Source organism: Sinohyriopsis cumingii, chromosome 3, assembly GCF_028554795.1.
Source record: "Sinohyriopsis cumingii isolate HCF-2022 chromosome 3, ASM2855479v2, whole genome shotgun sequence".
NCBI lineage: Eukaryota > Metazoa > Mollusca > Bivalvia > Unionida > Unionidae > Sinohyriopsis > Sinohyriopsis cumingii.
Window position 1 is genome coordinate 97,976,774 of NC_142963.1, and position 18,262 is coordinate 97,995,035.

At 34.6% G+C, this 18,262-nt stretch overlaps 1 protein-coding gene across 4 annotated transcripts in view; it reads left to right on the forward strand.

Moving 5' to 3' along the window:
* LOC149803362 (uncharacterized) overlaps nt 1-18,262 on the forward strand; it is a 90,504-nt gene that overhangs the window by 42,925 nt on the left and 29,317 nt on the right. For all 4 annotated transcript variants that reach the window (XM_089953073.1, XM_089953075.1, XM_089953072.1 and 1 more), the window contains exons 14-16: nt 3,272-3,352; nt 12,217-12,264; nt 17,490-17,546. In XM_089953073.1, coding sequence (XP_089809199.1) covers nt 3,272-3,352; nt 12,217-12,264; nt 17,490-17,546 — 186 coding nt within the window. The remainder of the gene's footprint in view (nt 1-3,271; nt 3,353-12,216; nt 12,265-17,489; nt 17,547-18,262) is intronic.

The following is an 18,262-nucleotide window of genomic DNA, read 5'->3' on the forward strand; positions in this document are numbered from 1 at the left end:
GTATTTGGGATGTTCCGAATGTAATGTTTTGGATAACAACTGGTTGGGAGAATATACTGGTGTTTATCATTTGGTTTTGGGTAGATGTCTATATAGTGTTTTGTTTGTTAACTCGTCTGGTTGTTGTGTCTAGGGAAACGTGATTTGAATTAGAGGCTTCTGCTCTGAATTCGATTGAAGAATGAAAGTTGTTGTCTTTGAAATGCAATCATTCAGAGTTTCACTTCCATTTTGCCACTTCATTTATATATCATTGATGAAATATCCACTGGTGTTGTGTAAGTTCCACCGATGCTAAAATTTGACCATTCATTCTTCTTCAGGGTATTAGCTTACTAAGGAGCCATGTTTGTATTCATTGCGGTTCCATTGATTTGGCTGTAGTTTGCTTCATTAAAGTCAAAGTTATTTAACTTTATGACTAGCTCTAGGAGCATGACTTGGATGTTAGTGGGCGGTTTGTCTACAGTTCTTGTTTCTCACGCATCACTGCACACCAAATCTCTCATTTGTACTATACATCATACCACATGTGCCACCCAATGCCCCCAGTTACAATCCAAAGTTTCTTGGGTTGTGTCTAACAGATACAATTGCTATCAGGATCAAAGGGTTGTGTGTAAACGACGGGACTTAATCTCAAAAATATACTACTGGATGGTATAGGTGATGTGATGGATTTAGTCCCTTCGTGTATGCTGTGCCCATTTCTTCTGATAACATATGTGGGATTCAACAGACTATCAACGATGTTTATGTTGTGTGATTGGGGTGTTAGATCATATGTAGCTATTTAATGTGAATTTCTATAATACATTTTCAACTCTTTGAAGGTAAATACTTTCAACTCTTTTACACGGTAAAAATTATCTGGTGTTAAATTCACGTAGTCCCCGGGATGGTGGTTATAATGGGTATGTATTGGCATACGTCTTTAAAACATGGGCATCTGACTCAAAGCAAAGTATAAATGTGTTACATATGTACGAAACATGTCATTTAAAAAGACAAAAAACACTAATCGCTCCCATTACGTAATTAAGGGTGAAATACATAAATTTTTGGCGTAATATTTGTTATATTTTTCATATGTTCACATAGGCAAAATATATCCTGATATTTTCACCGGTAAAAATCTGAATATTATCCATCATGCTATGCAACTCTTCATTGTATGTGCCATCAGAATTGTTGATAGCAGCAAGAAAAGCATGTTGTGAGCTTGAATAAGAAATGGAAATTGTGTCACCTTTCGGGCGTGGATATTATTTACTTGCCGAAGATGTTACATTCCCACTGTTTACTTCTTTACGAAGTTATGTCCCTTTTACTGTAGTTTGACAACAATGAGAAAAACCCGGTTGCACCTCACAATTGGACCTGCATTTGTGTTTTGATAGGTTCAATAGTTTACTTCATCAGGTAGGTTCACCCCAAGTCAACAGTTTTCTAAATTGGTTGTAATTTTCTGATCAGGAAATAATTGTGATTCAAATTAAGATAGACTTACGAAAAGAGAGGTGGCTTGATGGGCAGGCAGCAGGGTGAGTTTAATCTTCGAAGCTTCAATTCGGAAGTAAATTTTAATATAAACTATCGCGCGTTTGTACCACGCAATGAAATATATTTGGTATTAACGTAAGAAAAGAAAATAACCAGGTGTAAAACATATGTCTACGTGTTTTTTAAAACAAAAGACTTTTCCTTTTCTGAGAAACAGCATAAGTGTGAATTGCTACTTTAAAATCATTTTTAAAGGTATCCTTTGTAAATACTGCAGTTATTACGACTCTATGGTCATAAACTAAGTAGCAGTAGAAATCAAAACTAAAACTTTTTGTGAAAAATTAACAAATAATGTAATTATCAAAGTTATAAAAATATCGTTTAACAGGAACTTTAGTATCATGAATCGAATCAGCAATAGTCCTTCAAAGTTCTGTAAAAGTCCTAAAGAATCGAATGTTCCAAATGAATTTAAAATCCTCGATTGTACTGCTAAGCCAACAGTTCTAGTGTACCACAATATCATTTTTCAGAACTCCTTTGGATAAATTCACAGTACTAGCAGAATAATATTTTATTTGTAATTCCAATGAATAATCTAAACAAATGTTTCCTTTCAAATAATATCTAAAAACAAAATCAAATACGTCTGCTGACTGATGTTACAACAAGAACATTGGTAAATAAAATAAAGAATTGTTGAGCCGTACTTAATTATATACTAGCATAAAGGGTGAAAACATATTTTTTGAGCCTACCAGCTACGTGACATTTTGTATATATCCCACATCGTAAAAGAACCCATCTCACCTAACCTATCCAATGGGAGATAACTTAATTTTTCTAAGAACCCACTTGAAAGACCTATCCAATGGTAAACAACCCCTAACTTGCGAAACTGTTTATTATTAAATTTATTATAAATGATCGCATACACATACTCAGTCTACACTTCTATCTTAAAATAAAATATTATATCCGTGACCAAATATTAGCTATCTAATATCTTTATCATAAATGACCATTAAAATTTACATTGACAAAAATTACACATAATATAGTATACAGTCATGTACCAAGAGTTACAAGATATATATATATATATATATATATATATATATATATATATATATATATATATATATAGAGAGAGAGAGAGAGAGAGAGAGAGAGAGAGAGAGAGAGAGAGAGATAACAAGGCTCATGGATGAATCTGGAACAAATAACCAGAATGATAAATATGAGTCTTCACAATATGTGCGGTTACCCTGAACAAATATCTAATTATGGCAATGCTTGAGATTCTAGCTATGTAAATAGTAAGGCAGGATTGGGGGTGTCCGGGGTTTCTGGACATCCCCACCATAAAATACAACTTCGACACACAAAATACAGTCACTTTAAATTTGATTATCATTTTATCCTTGTGCACCTTTCTTGGGTATAATGCACACATTGAGCATACGGACACATAAACATTTGCTTTGATGCCCTTTTTAGACAGCCAGGGCCCGTTTGAAAGTTTGGAAACACCTCCCCCTTTCAACACCTGACCTGATTCGGCCCTGAATAGATGAAAGAAAGTAATTGTCAATGATCCAAATTGATATATCTAGGATTAATATGATAATAGCCTGTATTTTACATATTCATAATGAATTTAGCGCATAGCTTAAAAGACCCTTGACCAATTTACCTATACCTTGTTCTCCGTTTATACAAGCGAGGAATGCATGGTGTACACTGCTTTAATATTTAATTGCAGATACCTTTAGTGGATATCACCAATCTACAAGGCGTTGCGCTTGCACCGGCATTGATATACAACGAAACCCAGTCAATCTTCGTACGTATACTGTTAAACTGACTCTCTGTGGCGTACTAAAGATAAATGGCGTCGAGGTGCTCGTGGCGTAAACGGCGCTCAATTCGACGATGATGGCCCAAAGGGCTAGAATACGAGGCTTAAATGGCCGAAGCCGGGAGAGGTTCTTAGGAGGAGGTAATGCTCTCTAAGCATGTAGGGGGCTTGGGGAAGCGCTGTAAGATCACTTTGCGGGCCCCAGGAGGTGCCCTGGTCTCCAACTATTTTCCTGAAATTTAATGTCTTTTGGTGGCTTTTTCCTGACATTTAAATTCTATCATTCACACAAGACATTCAAGCACAATCGTATGCAAGACCTCAAAATTATTAATGTTAATCATGTACAGAAACCTTAAATTTTAACAAATCGATTTATGTATGGACTATTTGTTGACAAACCTATATATATGTCGACACATCAGCTTACAAGACTATACGTTTGCCGAGCTTTTAACACACCAAACTGCTCAATGACGACATTGAAGTCAAGTCTAAAACGGACACCTCTTTCTACTGACAATTTTACCAAATTAACATTTTCTGATTCATGATCGAGAGTTAATATGTTTTAACGAGAATATTCTCTCACAGCTTGATATCAAAACAGCAAATGTAAAATAGATTCGGAGAGCGATTACAATATCTGGAAATGCCTCTATGAACTGCCATTGAACAATGTGAAATTAACATAATCAAGAGGTGTTTACAAAAATATAATAACCCCTCTATATTCCTTCCATTATTCTAACTACTGGTGGATGTCTGGCGGATTCTAAGATAGATGTCTATTTTAACTGTATCCAGGATATAGTATTGATCGATATCTGGATCCTTCTCACTCGATGTGATGCGAAAGATGATTAGCGGTGTCTTGTGGGGGGGGGGGGGGCGGCGCCTAAGGCATTCATGAAGCACATGCTGGGAGCAGAAATGAGTGCAAATTCTTTTTATGTAATTTGCTGAAAGGTAACAAACATACAATTTTTTTTTTCATTTTCGAAACAAAACTTTTATCAGCATTTTTGGCGTCCCATTAATACGCTACTGCTGACTCATTGACTTGTTGTACTGTTAATATATCTAACAATGACATCAGTAGCAAAAACGATTATCTCATAGTTAAAGGTGCTAACTACGGAGCCCCAGAGAGGACAGGAGATAAAAAATATTATTTCGTTCCCTCAAATTAATATTTCGTTCCCTGAAAATAATAATTCGTTCACTCAAATTAACATTTCGTTCCCTCAAATTCCTAATTCGTTCGCACAAATTATTACTTTGTTCTCTCAAGTTATTATTCGTTTCCTCAAATTAATAATTTGTTCCCTCAAGTTAGCATTTCGTTCCCTCAAAATATTAATATGTTCCCTCAAATTATATATTCGAGATAAGCTGTTCTTTGGTATGGTTAACATTACATCTAATTTCAACGTTGGTACGAACATTTGCTCCAGAAAACCAAAGATATTGTTGGGAGAGATATTTTATTCTCACATATTGTTTCAATTTTCAAAGCTGTGCGGACCGCTCCAGTGGCCTAAGCGGTTAGAGCGTCCGCTTCGAATGCGGGAGATCGCGGGTTTTAACCCCAGCCGAGTCATAAAGACTTATAAAAGTTGTACTAGCAGCTGCCTCGCTGGTGCTCAGCATTAAGAGGTTAGTGTTTGTACTGATCGCTCTGGTGGCAGGATAATGTGACTGGATGGGACATCGTGCTACATGTCTGCACCATGATGCCTAAGTGCTAGACATTACTATAAACTGACACACTGCAGACATCGTAGCGATATGACTGAATAAAGCTACATTAAAAATCTAAATCACACACATGCGTCTTTACAAGGTTAAGGTTGCAATTTCATTTCATGGTAGCCAATATGGACCACAACTGACAACATGCTGCGTATGATCGTACTTCTCATACGTAATAATAATATTAATATTAATATTAACTTTTTATATATTTATATTTGCTTGCCCACATTGCATTTAAAATTAATATAAGTTAAAAAATAATTGTTTTTAATTTGTAATGTTGTTATTCATAGATTTCCACCTTAATTATATTTATGTGTTCCATTTTATCATTAGATCGTTCGTTTATTGTTGAACTATTCTGCAGTACAAACATGGACATTACTTCTCATGGATAAGTTGTAATTTATGTTTATACGTGCGTGCTATCATACCTAAGTTAGGCTAATACCACGATCACAGAGTTGTTCCCCCATGTTACGTTAATCTGTGACAGCTACCACATGCCGTTTTATTTACATTTACGCGCATCGATTGACAAAGATTTTAAAAAAAAAATAGGAATAGAATAAGGGAAAGTCATTGAAACTTTACAAGTTATAAGTAAGCGGCAATAGCAAAATAGTTTTAATATGTACCGATAATAACATTAAGTAATTACATTAAAGTACCACGATAATACAGCGTTCCGGGCTGTATTACATATTTTTCTGACGAAAGTCTCTTTCGTATAAGGTATTTGACGATTAATTTAAATTCATATTCAGTCTACAATAAAATTCTATCGATCCTTCATACATTTTAAGGAAAAGAACACTTCAATTAAAAAACAGCAAAAAAGTGCAGTCCACAACGGGCTTCTCGAATTCATCGTACATCATTACAGTACAATTCCAGATGTCTGAGATGTAAAAGTGAAGGAACCATCGAAGAACATTCATCACAAAATATCACACTATAATTATATATCTCGCATAAAAATGGCACTCATCATCCAAACTAAATAGTAACCTGATGTCCACACCTCAACAAACCTCGCTGACAAGCGTCTCTCTAATGCGCTGCAGACGAATTCAATGTTTCTATTTATAGAATATTAATTTGAGGGAGCAAGTTAACAACTTGAGGGAACGAAATAATAATTTGAGGGAACGAATAATTATTTTGCGGGAACGAAATATTAATTTGAGGGAACGAATTGTTATTTTGCGGGAACGAAATATTAATTTGAGGGAACAAATTATTATTTTGAGGGAACGAAATATTAATTTAAGGGAACGAATTAATATTTTGAGGGAACGAAATGCTAACTTGAGGGAACAAACTATTAATTTGAGGGAACGAATAATAACTTGAGGGAACAAAATAATAACTTGAGTAAACGTAATATCAATTTGAGGGAACGAATAATTATCTTGAGGGATCGAAATATTAACTTGAGGGAACGTAATATCAATTTGAGGGAACAAATTATTATTTTGAGGGACCGAAATGCTAACTTGAGTGAACAAATTATTATTTTGAGGTAACGAAAAATTAATTTGAGGGAACGAAATAATAACTTGTGCGAACAAATTAGGAATTTGAGGGAACAAAATAGTAACTTGAGGGAACGAAATATTAATTTGAGGGAACGAATTAATATTTTGAGGGAACGAAATGCTAACTTGAAGGAACAAACTATTAATTTGAGGGAACGAATAATAACTTGAGGGAACAAAATAATAACTTGTGCGAACGAATTTGCAATTTGAGGGAACGAAATGTTAATTTGAGGGAACGAATTATTATCTTGAGGGAACGAAATATTAACTTGAGGGAACGTAATATCAATTTGAGGGAACGAATTATTATTTTGAGGGAACGAAATGCTAACTTGAAGGAACAAATTATTAATTTGAGGGAACGAATATTAACTTGAGGGAACAAAATAATAATTTGTGCGAACGAATTAGGAATTTGAGGGAACGAAATGTTAATTTGAGTGAACGAATTATTATTTTGAGGGAACGAAATATTAATTTGAGGGAACGAAATAATATATTTTATCTCGTGTCCTCTCTGGGGCTCCGTAGCTAACTACGCTGAAGATGCATCTTTCTATATGTCACTCGAGTTATTTTCCTTTGCTACTTCCACTACTCTTCCTTTCGATGGATCAGATTTACTTCCCGACGTGTTTATCAATCATGGATACAGGATAGATCAAAGATACCCAGATTACTTTAATAATCTTTATATATATGTATGTATATATAACTGTGTGTGTAATAAACTGACAACGAGAAGTGGAAAACTTGTTTCTCACTAGCCTGAGCGATTTCGATTCTGAGTATTTTCAACAGAAAACACAAAGCAGAGACATTACAAACAATAAGCATAAAATCTCTACTGGAATAAGGGCTTGAAAATGATATAAATATTTGGCGTTAACTTAACTGATGGTATTGTTATCTTTTCATATAGACTTACAAATGGATGAGCCATATAATCATTTTTTTTTTATCATGTAAATTTATGTAGCCATAAAGAATATCCGGGATATTTCATTGTTTTGTAATGATCAAAACTTTATTAAAAAAATATTTAATGTTATTGTGCTGGTTGTAAAAGAGGATGAGTTTTTCGTGGATGTGTCTTTCTAGTCATCTTGAATCAGGCTGCTTGATTTCAACGTTTCAAAGTGACGTATCCAGTAAAATTCATTTTCGTTCCTGGTTGAGAGCTGAGGTTGTGAGCAATTTCATTTAGTGTTGCATCACTTAAAGTATGGCATGGGGAGGAAAAGTGTTCTGCAAATGACTTCTGTCAAGCGCCTTTTTTCATCCTATCAAATATCGATCCTTTTGTGTAGGTTTCGAGTTTCTATCAGATAATGGCGGTCCCAGATCTACTTGTGATCAGATAAATACATTATCTGTTTTGCAGGTTCTATCCGGCCCATGTACATTCAATTTCCGCTCATTGCTTCTGCTAGAAGCTGTGTGGATTCTGTTATATGTTAACAGTTTTTATTAACCTTTTTAATCACCACAGGGATCAGATTTGCTAGTGCGGTTTTGGCTTGTGATTGCGTTAGCGTCGCTCTGGCTATGTTGTCTTTGAGATGTTTACTTTTGCAGTAGGCTGGTACTAGTTTGTTTGAGAGGATTAACTTTAGTGTGTCATAAATTACAATATGGGCTATTGTTTCCGCATTATTATATCTGCTTTAGGGTTGTCTGGATGGTAGGTCTGGATAAATGGTATACGATTGACCCTCTCCTTCGCTTTAGTTTAGTAAATCATTGCGGATTATTTGTCTAGTTCTTTGCATTGCCTGGGATGATCAAGTCTTCGTCGTAGCCTAGGTTCATCTTTGTTGAGATAACTCTTAAGATCTCTTTTGGATCGTTTCCTCGTCGGAGCAGATATATACTTAGTGCCTGGCTATACTGGATGTTCCGAATGCGATGTTACGGATGGCAACTGGATAGGTCAACATACTGGTGCTTATTAGTTGGTTTTGAGTAGATGTATATATGGACATATACAGGATCAGGTTCAGGCAAATGAGAAACTAGTTTTGCATTTATCGTAATCAATCCCTGACACACGCGATCCTATGCTGTACTTGAAATGACTTTATTGCGAGACCCAAGACGCCACGTTGACAACGGGGCACGGCCGGTGAAGTAACTGTAGCATGCCTAATGATTTTGTCTTTTGGAGCGCGTGGGGACCCAAAGGCACGGGCACCGAGGCAACAGCCTTGCTCACCTTTCCATAAGGCCGGTCTGGCTGGAGTTCTGGATTAATAAAATAAACATTCATTGATCTCTATAATTTTTAAAAGAAGCTCGAACATTTGTTTAATTGCACATGTATGTGGGGTATGGTTGTCGGTAATAGGATAAAATGTCACAGACAGAAAGACAGAGGACAAAGAGCTACAATTTGAATTTTCACAATTATATGCTACACGTAGGTCAAAAAGTTACAGGACATAAAGTCACGCTTTGAATTTTGTGATGTTGCAGGTTTTTATATGAACTTCACAACTTTACTAATTGAACCTTCTTCATTGAGATAATAACACAATATACATAGTATGAGCCGTATGATATTTTAATATTTTCAAGACATTTCAGCAGTTTATAAAAAAAAAACAAGTGTATACCTAATACTAACAAAATAATCACATTGTTGTAAGTATTGATGCTAAAGCAAAATATCGTTAATGACTTGTTTTAAAAGGATAACACAGGTTTAGTCTGGTAATTGTTGGTGCATTGCAATGTATCTTGTCAGTCTGATGTTAAAATGAACACCACAAAGAAACTCGGGAATGGTATTCCTGCCCGACATATGATAAGTACACTAGTTGTGTAGTCTATTCTGTAGTAGAACTAGTATTGTGTTACTCCGTTTAAGCCTTTGGTTTCCAACTGCATCTTATAGCACTACTATGATTACTGTGGCAGGTCCATCGGCATGGGAACGATGCGTTTACAAAGGTGTACACTTATTATTCCATCCCTCACATACGTTATTGGTACGCTGGTAACTATAAATAGATGCTGTGTGTACACTTCAGATGACTGGTGGATACAAAGGTGGTACTAGTGGATACAGCGTCCGCCTTGTATGCGGGAGTCGCCGGTTCGAACCCCAGCCAAATCACACTACAGACTTATAAAAATGGTACTAACAGCTGCCTCGCTACGCGCTCAGCATTAATATAATATGTTAGTGTTAGGACTTGTCGGCACGGTGTCAGGATAATGTGACTGGGTGGAACATTATGCGACATGTCTGAGGCATGATACTCCAGTGTATACTGCCACACTGCAAACATATGCCGATATGACTGCAAAATGGTCAATAATACATTAAACATCCCAATCAGACACAAACACAAACAAAATCACAGAGGTGATGTTCTTCGTATTGTTAGAGGACCATCATTCTTGTCTGTACATTCTCTCTCTCTCTCTCTCTCTCTCTCTCTCCAGATGGATTGAACCACAACATATGTGTCGAAATAGTTTTTCAGCCTCTAGCTGTTCGTCTGCCGTGATAACTCGTATATGAGCTATACCTTCCGGTCATTGGTGTATTGGTAAAACAATTTAATGTATCTACATGACTGCCGAATAAGCAAAAATCATGTAGTGGCTGGTCATTTTTATCTTATATGCACACCTAGCTCAGTACATATTCAGGTCAGTGTCATTAAATGCAGCTAAAGCTACCTAACGAGTTTTAAATACTTCGTGTGAAACAAATTACATACTGGTAGCTACATTTAATGACTCTGACCTGAAAATCGACTGTTACAGACAGGATAAAATTCTCAATGCTGTTTGAAATGAACTATGACTGAAAACACTGATCCATGCACGCAGACTATGTACCTATACACTTCATAGCCTCCCAACTCTCTTAACAACTACGGAAAACTTAGTAAAATCCACAAATGCGTTATGTCAAACATGCGTTAGTCTAATTTTCTTAAGCATATCCGTTGTGCCTCAGTTGAATCAAAACTATATGCACATACCAGCCAGAAGGAATCATTTATCCGTCAACACATTAATCCATAAGCAAATGTCACTGTAGCACTTGCCATATTTCCAAGACAGAAAAATAAATTTTCAAAGAATTCATGAACTTGTTTCGCAGATGTTTATCCGCTAGGGTCCGAATTTGGAGGGTCTTTTATACACGGGGGTAGTTATACATTCAAAATTAAGGACAACACAAGTATGTCACAAACAGTTTCACCTCCTCCAAAGAAAAGGAGAGTTATATACGATAGTGACACAGATCACTAATCACCCGTGAATACCCCTTGCATGGACACTCATGCTACATGTAACTTTTCGTTATAATAATAGCCTATATACTACAACAGAGATGTGGGCCCAGTATCGTTCCATTATTTATAATATAATTGTCTAAATTGGAACTGATGGAAATGGAACAGTTATTAAATCTGATAATACCTCACTACTATACAACGTTTTATGTTGCTATTTTTTGGGGGGGCTCACGCATACAAACTGTATACTTTTGATGACACGGTCTCTCCACAGTTCTCATTAACGTATTTGTATTAATGCACCGCATGTTAACATTTGCGTGTGAAATATGCTGCACAAGTGAGAAGTTTCATTTTTAATTTAAAGGCAAGTATTGGGTGAGAAAAGAATCTACGTTGGGTTTTGGACCGAGACAAGGAAACCCAGGTTACATTATATGTCTCACCCTCGGCAAACCTCGTGGGGACATAAATAATGTTACACCTTCTCGTGTGAAGCCATCATTTCAATGTGGTCATTTTTAGCAAAGTTAAAGCCCGTTTTAACGCCACTCCTTAGAACGCGATTTTGCTTACGAGGCGATGGCAGTATGGCTCCCATTTTTTAATTTAATCTGACCTCACTTTGAAGTATATTTGATGTCTGATGAACAAAACAAACGATATATGATCAAGAGGGTAGTTAAAACTGATGACATTGACATTTCAATGTATATTTTCTATGGGGAAGTTTTTTGAACTTGTTTAACATGATCCCGCTTATATCGCAATGTTATATTTTGGACCCCGAGCATCCCGGTACAACGGGTTTAACCCGTTATATTTGAGAATACTAGAATGCAATGATTTTAATATATATTTTTTCAGAAATAAAGGTTTGAAAATTCAAGGTCATACTTTATGTCTTGTATGAACTTTATCACTAAGAGCACTCAGATTGCGACTTTTTGTCCTCTGACTTCCTGTCCGTTACCGTGGTTGTAATTTATGTCATTGTTTAAATACCAATATGAGCTCAACACAAACTATCCTTTTTATCAAGGTTGAATTTTGCGTGTGAAGTTTTAGGTATGGTTCATCCTATTGGCAAGGAAGTGCTAAAGACATTCTGAATATCACATTTGTAAATCTAACATCACTGGTAATTTTAAAGTTGTTCAGAGGTCTTATATTCATAATGAGAAAAAATTATGATTAGAAGTTTCAAGTAAGTTCCTCCACCGTATGCAGATAGTGTGCGTCATCTTGATCGTGCGATACTAACCAGTATTGACATTTCTCATTTCAGCGAATTTAGACCAAAATTATTGCAGAGACCACCACACACACTACCAACGTAAGTATTCGAAGCAAAAGCAATAAAAATATATCTTTGTGTGCTGAAATTGTAACCCCCCAATCCCCCCCCCGCGAAAAAACCATGTATATGTTCAACTGGCAAAAGGTATTCTTATTCTTAAAAGCCAGTAATCCCTGACATAAAAACTTATTTTTGGTGCAAATGTTATAATTCATCATAGCATACTATTGAGCGGAATATCAAAAGACAACAGTCATTCAAAATTTGCATCATATGTCAGTAATAAGAAAGCAAAGCTCATCTTATTTGTACAGGCAAGGTAACTGTAGCACACTTTATGTTATTAGTGGTCGACAATATCAAAGATACATATTTTCACTTCGACTGCTGCTGCAGACGAGTTGTATTTATAGTGTACAACTTACAAAAAATACACTTACAGTTTTACATCCATAATTTGTTCTTAACGAGCTTTCTTAGTTCTGCAAATCCAGATTACATTAGCCATGTCATATGTTCTCAAAACTGATTACACATTTCGAAATTGTAATGTAATTTCGAATATAAGTACAATCACATCCTCCTTACTGCACTCAAAATGAAATAAGCATTAAATTCCATAGCCTCTTTTTCATAACTGCAACTGAAAGACTTCACATTTTCCCACATTATGATTTGAATCATTTGCAGATGTTAACACGCTTATCCCTCGCTTCTTCAATCCGATGTATTTGATGTGGAATTGTCACATATAAATCCAGTCCATCATCACGAAATTTCGTAGAATCGAAACATATTCCCAAATCTATTCATCCAGATCACATGGAAATGTTGTTGCTTTCATTCACAATATGACTCAAAATTTCAATCTTAACTAGACGCGCCATTGTCTTTCGAAAGTTATGTCGAGCGCGCGACTAAGTTCAAATTCATCTGGGCTGAGTTACGTGGGCATTAATAATGTTGCTATTGTGTAATAATGAATCTGCGCTTGTGTATTTAGTTTGGAATGCAGCATACATTCAGTTATTTTGTTTATTGTTGTGCATTTTGTTAATATAATTAAGCATTAGGTAGAATTAAAACAAATTAGCATATAATAAAAAGGTTACTGCATTTGTATGGAAAAATATGAACTCGTCTTGTCGGATGAATATACTTCACTCCCAAGGTCGTGCAGTATTTACATCCGGAAAAACTCGTTCATATTTTCCCATACATAACCTATAAATATTAACTATGTGGCCTTCAGCAAGTTAATGAAAGTAATAAATAAGGGACATATATGTCATTGAAGAGAGCAACGTTCTGCAAAATATCTTGGCTGTTAATATCCAAATCATCCGTATATATTTTAGGTACAATTGGATATGATTGTATAGACAGACTAATATTTTATTCCTACTATTTTCTGATGATTCGATAGAAATGCTAAAAATTATTCCCGCTTGTTTATGATCTCGTCTCCGTTGAAATGCAAATTCGTGCAATAATTCTTCCAAGCTGCAAATATTATCATAAACACTCTGTATAGAAGCATTCATGCATTTATGTAAACCTGAGCGAACTATTGTCATAGCACAATACAAATAACCATGTCCAAATTTCAACATATGGTGCATAGTGCATAGATTCAAAATTCTAATAATGGTGTCAAATTTTCGCAAACACCACAAGATCATGGTACTATCCATTATGAAACAGGGAGATACTCACTCCAATAACGGTTGGAAATTCGTAACCAATCAAAGGAATAACATTTAAAATGCTGTTGACAAATCTCATTATTTAAACGTTTTAGTTCCATTTTCTTTAGTCCTTCTATTAGAGTTTATTGTTCTCTAGAGATCGATCATTTTCTTTCCTCTTTGTAATTAATTATTCTCTACCTAAGACATTACTGAAACGAATTGAATGTTAGAGTAAAAGTCTATCTACCGTCTCTGTCTTTAATTTATTGTGCAAATGTTTGAATCGTGGCACTTGGAGATCTCGAAACAGTAGCTCTTTTTATTCTTCTTGTACTGAAAAATGCCTTTGAGATAAATATGAATTTCTTATCAAGTGTGTTGGTTTGCATAGATCATATAATCAAAACAAGACAAGGAAAATGCATCTGGTATCATATCCAAACAAACAGACACGTGATTAAATCAAGGAAAGAAAACATTCGCATAATTTTGGATGTTTAAAAGCTATATAAATAGAAGAATGAAGTGAATTTCAATTGTAAGGAATATACGTATAATGAGGTCTTGATGTATTGACAATATATGTATTATTTTCAATTATCTATGAGTGATACATTCATTCCCTCAACCATCTTCCAAGAATAATGCGAAAATGCGAAACATTGCAATGCTGGTGTCGTCTTGTACGGCTTCATGTCAAATCGAAAACAAAATCTAAACTTTTGTGCACTTCCATTATTTTGAAACTTGTGAGATATAATATTTAGAGAGTGGGAATAGCATTTTCTATAATAACATGAATCCCTCCCTACCGTTGTAATGTTATGGAATACATTCACGCAACATACCCTTACGTGACAAGAAAAGGGGAATATAGCAACCTGGAGAGAAGAAGTAGGCTGAGTTGGCATCAATAATAATAATAATAATAATAATAATAATGATAATAATACATTTTAACCGACAAACCAAATAATTAAAATGGATTAACATATAATAAATGTGGCCAACATGTACATATATGAACAATGTACCATATACAGGATTACACATTTATTATTGTCCTACGTCATACATACATTATTAAAATATGCACAGATTATCTCTAGATACAATAATAAAATACAAAAGTAATGTATTGGAAGGTTTTATTATATCGTTCCAACTGGTCGAAAACAAATTCTTTAATGAAGTTTAAAATTAAGCAAGATAATTAAACTGCATCTCCTCAGACGTACGAAATTCCAAAGGTAGGTACTGGTACAGTGAAACAACATTTGAGATAGTTTGTTTTCGACTAGTGAATCTGGAGGGAGAAGTTATTCGTTGATTGAAGATTGTGTTCCCTATTTGATGATTTTGTTCAACTGAGTTCGAGATTTAACCAAGAGAAAGATTATTTAGACACATTTCATGATTTCTTTTAAAATAAAGACCGCATTCTAGGTAGTGGTAATAGGAAATTTTAGAATTATTGGGGCGTTCCTTTACTGGTGTTTATCAGGTCTGGATAGATTATAATAATGATAAGAAAATAGATAAATTAAAGGTATACATTATTTACACTTCTTAGTAATTATTACATATTCCAAATTATTTGCAGCATATTTTACTTTTTTCTTTAATTACAATTATCCACATTTTCGGCGTTGTTATGATGTAGATTTGTCATTTCTTACACTAACCATAAAATTATTCAATTGTATTTTTTATTCTAATATTTATATGTTTCTTGTGATCTTCCACCATCTTTGCTCAGGTAATTACTCCTCTGTTCGATAATCAGAGTATATCAAGTACGTATACGGAAATGACCTAAGTATTCTCATGTCATTTAACTCACCATAGCTGAGTTTTGATTTTGTTGGCACAGCTATTTAACGGTTTGCGTCCCATCAGACGGATTAAATCGTGTACTCAATTTAAATAAAGCAACAAGAATTGGATAGAAAGACCGAGAACACGTTATCTTATCAGTGGTAAGGTTTAAAGAAATGTTGATATCTTTTGTTACGTTCTCACATGGGTGGTATACTGAGTATGATGGGACGAGAACATGGTCTGAGTCAGAATAAAGAAACCACTCAGCGTATGTCTGAGAAAGTGGTGGGATTTCATAACAAAGCAACGTGTCTTAAAAAGGAGAAAAAAGAAAACAAGTATAATTTTTCTGGCAAGGTCATACATGTTCAGTCAGTGCGGGAAACAAAAAAAAAACATAATAGGGCTGATACTTGGAAATGCTTCAGGTGTATGAGACAGAGAAGACGAAAGAACCATTGACTGCAGCAATGGATCAGGCCTTGTGGTCAACAATGTAGGTCCATGCAGATGCAAATTATGTATTTAACTATGCAGAATGTCCGAGAGTAGTGCTGCATCGTTGGACACGCGCGTCTTCAATAAAGACTTATGTAATTACAAAAAACCAAATACAAGTACAAAATGCCTAATGCAATTACAAAATGCCTAATTCAGTCATGTTGTCAGTATATTGCAATATAATCCTTCATTAGCTAATATAGTCCTTATAATTAATAAATATTTGAGTCTCTAAATTTATCAAAATAAAAACAGCATAGAAACACTTCACAAAAATCGGTAAATTCTTGCTTATAGAAGACCCAAAAATTTGCAAGATATTTTAAATAGAACATGTATTAATTTACTATTGCAATTATGAAATGACCAATATAATTACAAACTTAGGATCTTGAAACATTTCTAAAAAGAAGTGTTTGTTGTAGTAAATTAATAAATAAAATATAAAATGCATTACCAAGTGATTCCTATGTATTGCACAGACAATGGTTCAAAACAGGAAGACCAAATTATTAGCTGTAAACAGAAGAAAAAGCTCGAATAAAGAACGCTGAACGTTGATCAAGTTAGTAAAATTTCAAAACATGATATATATATATATATATATATATATATATATATATATATATATATATATATATATATATATATATATATATATATATATATATATATATATAACATTGCAGTGCAAATACAAATATCGTGTAGTATTTAAAGGGCCAGAGTAAATATCCTGGAGCGCCAGCGTGATCAAAGAGGATTAACAATCCAGACAGTTCGGTCTAGAAAAGGGGCATTTGGTAGACTGAGTCTCAAGATCAAACAGATAACCTGAAACACATAGTATATTACTTATGCCATACGCTACTCTGAAAGTGGCAACCCTTGTTCAACCAGGTTATTAGGAAAGTCTTCTGAATTTTAGACTGGGGGAAGTTGCATATCTATAAATAATGAAATGCTGCATGTAAGGAAGAAATACAACGAAGAATAACTAAGCTAAGAAAACGACGAACAAGAAGATGAGAAAAAAAAGAAAATAGCAAAGTTTTATTCCAAACTAATTCGAAAGATATAAATTATTATTTTTTAAATTTTATTCTTATTGTTCATATTTTCTCAAAAATGTCGGTACCTCATATATATACACACAAACATACAAAAAAGTTTATTAGGAACTTTGAGAATATTACATCGGATTTTACGGCAAATTTGCTACCAAAATATTATTTCCGGCTTTTTCAGACCTCCATGATGAAATGTATACACTCAGTCCATCGCCTTGCAGGTCTCATCAGTACAGTAAGAATACACTATATTTCAATACATTATGTTCATGCATGAAAGCAGCAACAGTAGACTACATATATTCAGTCGATGTAACCTTTAAATAAAGCAAGTAGTGTCTTTGTCACATTCATTGTTCTTAGATTTAGCTCATTTTGGGTCAGCACTTGCTCACATAATAGATTCCAACAATCTCCGAATTAGCAATTACATGATCAGAAGTAGTTCATTTGGAAGATATTCAGATTCGTAATCGCAATCAAAAGATCGCGGGTTGCATATCTACCCAAGCCACCCGATATAGGCCGCCTTGGTATGTTTTTCAGGAAGAGTACTTAGTACCCATTTAGTCGGTATGATATAGCCAATAATGTGTTAAAACTTCCGTCAACCAAGAGAGCAAAATTAAAGTATATTTACGTGATTACTTTTCCGTATTCTACAGGATGTGTGTATGCCTTTCTCTAAAGGACACATTTAAAATTCAAAGTCCAAATAATTTTGAGACAAAGATCTGTCAAATGAAGCATCATTGTGTTTGTAGTTAGCGCTACATCTTTGTAATTATTTAAATTATTTACACTACTTTATATTTCTTTGTTCAGCAGTCATAACACAAATCAACCAGTTGCATCCATTTAACCTGGAGCTTTGTTTTGGGGGGTTTTGTAGGGTGTTGGCTACTTTCATTTCTTCAAAATCAAGACCAATAAATGTATTTATCTGTAAAA